The sequence below is a fragment of the Asparagus officinalis genome, chromosome 3 (genome assembly GCF_001876935.1).
Source record: "Asparagus officinalis chromosome 3, Aspof.V1, whole genome shotgun sequence".
NCBI classification, from domain to species: domain Eukaryota; kingdom Viridiplantae; phylum Streptophyta; class Magnoliopsida; order Asparagales; family Asparagaceae; genus Asparagus; species Asparagus officinalis.
In genome coordinates this window covers 49104859-49111198 of record NC_033796.1, presented here as the reverse complement: position 1 = coordinate 49111198, position 6340 = coordinate 49104859, and the positions used below count along the sequence as shown (strand labels likewise).

The 6340-nt window shown below is 39.4% G+C and overlaps 1 protein-coding gene across 1 annotated transcript in view; it reads right to left on the bottom strand.

The window, feature by feature from the left end:
* LOC109834060 (glycosyltransferase family protein 64 protein C5) overlaps positions 1–576 on the bottom strand; it is a 6260-nt gene extending 5684 nt beyond the window's left edge. Inside the window, exon 1 of the mRNA XM_020401953.1 lies at positions 28–576. Within this exon, the coding sequence (XP_020257542.1) occupies positions 28–270 (243 nt within the window). The 5' untranslated portion in view covers positions 271–576. The remainder of the gene's footprint in view (positions 1–27) is intronic.

The following is a 6340-nucleotide window of genomic DNA, read 5'->3' as shown; positions in this document are numbered from 1 at the left end:
TTTTTGCGGCGAGACTCAATCAATTACATCTTCGATTGGTTTCAAAGAGAGCGGTGAATCCCCATAGAAGACTCCAACGGCCCAGGATCCCTCTCCATCAGGCCGACACCCCTCCGCCGCCGCCGGCGACGCGACCGGGCTGCGAAACGGCGAGAAGGCTATCCGAGAGAAGGCGAAGGCGACGGATCCGAGGACGAGCGCGGACGAGAGGAGGAAAAGGAAGGAATTTGATCGGAGAAATTGACCAAGCCTCCGGTTCAAAACCCCCATTTTCGATCCTCCCGATGCGAAGGATCTCTACCTTCAACCGAAAGATTCGCAATTATTGTTTTTTTTTTTTTTAAAAGTTATTTATAATGGAAATAGAAAAGGGAGTTTGAGGATTTTTTTAGGGCAAGTTGGTCGTCTTTTTCGCAATTTTTTGGGTGTCATCGGAACGAACGAGGAAACGAGTGAGGGTCGTCGGTCTGCAAGTTTGAAGGAGGGGAGAAATGGTCGATGATTTCACAGGAGAACATTCTACAATTTAGACTTTTCTCTCTTGTTCTGAAATTGATAGATTGGACCCTTTTCTTTTCTTTTTTCTTAAAAAAAAAGAAAAGAAAATGAGGGAGTTGATTAATTTGTTCTCTACTACGAGACTACGACTCTACTCAATTTATTTATTTATTTATTTTGTTAAATTAACCAAATTGCCCTCAATTAATTCATTTCTTAAATTTTTACTTCCAACGACGCGTACTGGGCGATGAGTTGGGATAAGTGTTGACATTAATTGGATTCTTAGTTCGAGTCAATGATCCCACGTGCAAAGATCCAAAAATGGTACGTAAAAAGTAAGGAAAGAAGCTTACGATTTCGGTAACAAAAGCGAGTTCATTTGGATTAATGACGTTAAAAGGAGATCGATAGGTTTGATGTAATTAGCCAAGTAGTTAACTTGAATTCTCATTTGAACTTTTTGGTAAATAGATAGAAATCAACGCTCCAACAGACTTATAGTCAATCATATTCAATCAGGGGTTTTTTTTTTGGGAAAAATGTTTCAAGGCCCCAAAACAAAAAACCGGATGTGACCCAGCCCCCTATATTATTTCCCTTATGTTTCAGCCCTTTCACATTCTCCCAGAAATTTTTTTCCCGAAATTACCCTTCCCCTCTTCTTCTTCTTCTTCTCCTCTGCCTCCTCTCCCCTCTCTTCTTCTTCTTCTTCTTCTTCTCCTCCTCCTCTTCTTCTTCTTCTTCTCCAGACCCTTGCCCACACCCCCCACCCGTCCTCCCTACCCCCTCCCCGGGCCCCCTCCCCGACCTCCCCCGCCTCCTCCGTCAATAAGCAGCGAACAGCAGCAGTTGGGGTGGGTGAGGATCTCCTTGGCGATGGCGGGGTCGATGGAGATGACGGCGGGGATGGAGCCCACGGAGAAGGCGAGGAGCTGGGTGGATTTGTGGGTGCGGGCGAGTCGGGCAAGGGTGCGGTGTGGTTGGCCACGGGTGAGGGAGATGAGAGAGCCTAGCACAGGGAGGCCTCTTGGTCCGCGGAGCTGGGTTTGTCCTATTTGGGTGCGGTTGTTCTCGGCCTCGACCTCAGCTGCTCCGCCGGCGCCGCCTTCAGTCCCCACTTCCTGTTCCTATTCTTGTAAGCCAGCGCCAGGCACATGGACGTGAACAGCAGCAGCGGCCCCGTGGTCACCGGCCTTGACAGGTGGTGCAGGCACGTGCTGCTCACGCGCCTGGCCTAGTGGAGCACTGGTTTTACTTAGGGTTGTCCGTGCTTGTTGTTGTCTGGAGGGTTCATTTTGTTTTGAGTGTTTGTTTAATGGTGGATTGAGATGAGAGGGGGTCTGGTGATATGACGTTGATGATGATATTATTTGTTTCTTGTAAAAGTGAAAGGAGGGAAGGGATACATGGAGACATGTATGTGATAGGGTTTGATGTGGTTGCAAGGAATGCATCTAGTTCTTTCAGGTGTAATAGAGAAGTTTTTCGATATTGTAGGTAGTAGAATCACTGCTTGCTTCATTTTTTATCTTCTTAATTTGGATGAGGAACTAACTATTGTAGTGTAGAACCAGTTTCTTAATTTGGATGAGGACGTTGTTAAGCATTATAGCTTAGCTGGGCATAGTGTGCATTGAACCGATGACTAAAGTAATTAATTCCATGGATCATATGAAACCTGGATTTGATCCCCAAAATATTTTGAGAAAGTACAGATATAAAGTCGTCCCTTGCGAGCAACAGTCTGGAATGCTAGTATTTGAAAATTTTAATCTTTTTATTTTATCCAATATCAAATATCTAACTAACTTGCTACTTGATTGACTGAACCAAAACTTGTGTGCATGTCTATATTGTTTATATTAATTTAGTTGTGTAAACGGTTGATGTGGATGACAAACAATGCAGCAAGCTTGACCTCTATTATTAAAGTTTACATGTAACAGTGAAAGTTAACATATTATGATGAAAGTTAACATGTTCAGCTGAAAATTAACATGTTATGAGGAGAGTTAACATATAATGATGAAAGTTAACATGTAAAAGTTAAACTTAACATAGTCGAATGAAAATTAACATCTTCAGATTAAAGTTAACATGTTATGAAGAAAGTTGACATGTTCACGTGAAAGATAACTTATTCAGCTAAAAGATAACATAGCCAAATGAAAGGTAACATGTTTAGCAGAAAGTTATCCAGCTAAAAGAAATTATAAAACTGTTACATTCTTACATAAGAATGTAATATCACCTGCAATATCACCTTCATCCTCGGCAATATCACATGTGAGAATGTAAGAAGTAACAGTTTTATAAAACTTCATCTAAGAATGTAAGAATGTAACAATTTTATAAGTATGTAATATCACCTGCAATACTCACCAAAAAAAATAACCTGCAATACCACCTCCATCCCCGGCAATATCACCTGTGAGAATGTAAGAAGTTTTATAATTTCTGGATACCTAGCGACACAAATCCCAAAATAATCCCCATGCTTCTTCCTAATATAATCCCCATGATTCTTCCTAATATCACCCATAAGAATGTAAGAAGTTTTATAATTTCTTTTGTCAAAACCTGAATATTATGATACATAATATGTACATAATCTTGAGGTTATTGTGTACATATTCTTACAGCTGATATTGCTTGAATAAACGATATGATTAGACTTACAATCTTAGATATTATAAAAATATAATACAATGTGCTACACAAGTCTTGACAACCTACATTGCTCTACCAAAAGTATTGTACTAATAAGCAATCCACACCAATCACCAATTACATTCATAGCTTTTTTAAAACGTTTCTACGAAAATAAAGCAGTGAAAGTTAACAGGTTTGGATGAAAGTTAACATAAAGCAGCAAAAGTTAACATTCAATATGAAAAGTTAACATACTAGGATGAAAGTTAACACGTTATTCTAAAAGTCAACATAGAACTATTATAGTTAACATTTTCCCATTTCTTTCTCCTGTTTTTATTTTTCCCTTTTGTTTTTCTGCTAGTTTTTCTGCCAAAGATATACAAGAACTCAATAATCTTAACATGTAACTATTATAGCTTCAATTTAATATATTATGATGAAAGTTAACATGTAATAGGAAATGTTAACATATTATGATGAAAGTTAACATGTTCAGCTGAAAGTTAGCATGTTATGATGAACGTTAACATGGTTAGTTGAAACTTAACGTGTTATGAGTACACACTTCATGCAAATCAGTGCTAGGTTTTGTCAAATTTCAACTTGAAAGTGCCATTTGGACTGGCAACACGGAGATGACCCATCATTATTTGAAATAATGCAATTAGTGTCTCTACCACAGTCCATTAACAAAAATATGTGACAAGAATCTATTTAATTTTTAATGTCAAGGATACCATGAAAAAAGAAATCAACAAGAAATAGACATCCTCATTTATTAAATTTGAGTTTGAAAGCACCATTTGGACTAATATCACCTATGTCATCAGTGTAACAAATAAATAATGTTTTCCACCTCCTCATATGTGACCAACACATATACACTAGCAAATGATAATAGTCAAACGGAACATATACATAAATTCCAGGACATTATAAAAACAAACTCCCCAATTTTAAGCATCTCTTGAATCAATTTCAGACACAACAGATCTATCATCTTCTTCCTTCAATGAATGTATCATCTCGGCAACTTGACTCATAGTTGGTCGAGCATCGGCAGATTTGTATATGCACTTTAATGCAATCTGAAGAAGCTTCACCATTCTATCTTCTTCAGATTGGTAGAATGGTGAAGCTTATATATAATGAGATTTAATAGTGTATTGTAACTTGAAGATTATATACATGATTTGTATATATTATGTACACAATAACCTCAAGATTATGTACATATTATGTATCATAATATTCAGGTTTTGATAAACATAATTTATATATAATCTTCAGTTTATTATGCTCATCAAGTTCTATTTGAAAGAAGTTGTACATATTCACATGACAGCCACACTATATTTCACATACAATCGTAACAAATTACACCAAAATTGATCACTAAATAGACACAATATATTCACATGACAGCCACAATATATTTTACATACAATCGTAACAAATTACACTTTGAAATGGCATCTGCAGATGCCTGATGTTCTCCTGAATACTTGTATAACTCAGCAAAAGTCAGCAGGGATTCAATATGGTAAGGATAATGTGCTAAGATGCTTGCAATCGCATTAATATCATTGATGGCTTTTGCAGCTTCAAATGCTTGTTGTGCATGCTGGTAAGATGCTGAATGCACATACCTAAAAAAGATGGGTTTAGTAACAAGTCAGGGATGTATTTGCAATAAGATTATCATAATACCCGTATCAAAATATGGCTTTATTTCCCATGTTGCTGTCTTATGCAAACTCTTTGCCTTCATTCATTTTGCAGGTTGCTGAGTTGAAGGGTGATGATGTTGTTTGTGTGATTAAGAATACTGCTACTCTGGCTGGATCTCTTTTCACTCTGCACATTTCTCAAATACACATCAACTTACCTACACTAACAGATAATGACAAAGATGTAAGTATATATATGTATGTGTGATAAAAATTTGCATTGGGTCGAATCAACTTACCTACCACGGGGCCGCTGCTGCTGTTCACGTCCATGTGCCTGGCGCTGGCTTACAAGAATAAGAACAGGAAGTGGGGACTGAAGGCGGCGCCGGCGGAGCAGCTAAGGTCGAGGCCGAGAACAACCGCACCCAAATAGGACAAACCCAGCTCCGCGGACCAAGAGGCCTCCCTGTGCTAGGCTCTCTCATCTCCCTCACCCGTGGCCAACCACACCGCACCCTTGCCCGACTCGCCCGCACCCACAAATCCACCCAGCTCCTCGCCTTCTCCGTGGGCTCCATCCCCGCCGTCATCTCCATCGACCCCGCCATCGCCAAGGAGATCCTCACCCACCCCAACTGCTGCTGTTCGCTGCTTATTGACGGAGGAGGCGGGGGAGGTCGGGGAGGGGGCCCGGGGAGGGGGTAGGGAGGACGGGTGGGGGGTGTGGGCAAGGGTCTGGAGAAGAAGAAGAGGAGGAGAAGAAGAAGAAGAAGAAGAAGAAGAGGAGGCAAAGGAGAAGAAGAAGAAGAAGAAGAAGAGGAGGCAGAGGAGAAGAAGAAGAAGAAGAGGGGAAGGGTAATTTCGGGAAAAAATTTTCTGGGAGAATGTGAAAGGGCTGAAACATAAGGGAAATAATATGGGGGGCTGGGTCACATCCGGTTTTTTGTTTTGGGGCCTTGAAACATTTTTCCCTTTTTTTTTTTAATGGGAGTTGTTCAATGTCTTATATACAAAGTTTTTTTTTTTTGTTTGTACACTTACCTTCCAAAGGCTAGTTAGTGGAACTTCTTTAAACCCTAAAAAAACTACAGTTGTTAATATCATTCTATACACTTTGTTGGGATGGGGGTTAATGGATGGAAGTTAACCTGAAATTTCAATTTCACCTTGTTTGGGAGTTTTTTTGAGGGGTTAAGAAGATGGAATGGAAGGTTAAATTTCCTTCCATTTTCCTCCCCTCCAATTTGGGGGGTAGAGTATGGAATGGAAACCAATGTAAAATTTTATAATGTGATAAGACAATTATACCCTTATGACATTAAAATCAACGGCTAAGATATGCTCTCATCCAATATGTAAGGGTATTTATGTAACTTTATACATGTTCGCTTCACTTCCCTCCTCTTCATTAGAACTCGCAAACAAGATGAAACAAATTTACTTCATTTCTCCTTACTAAACTCCCAAACAACGTTTCATCTTTTCACTTCCATTCCCTACATTTCCTTTCC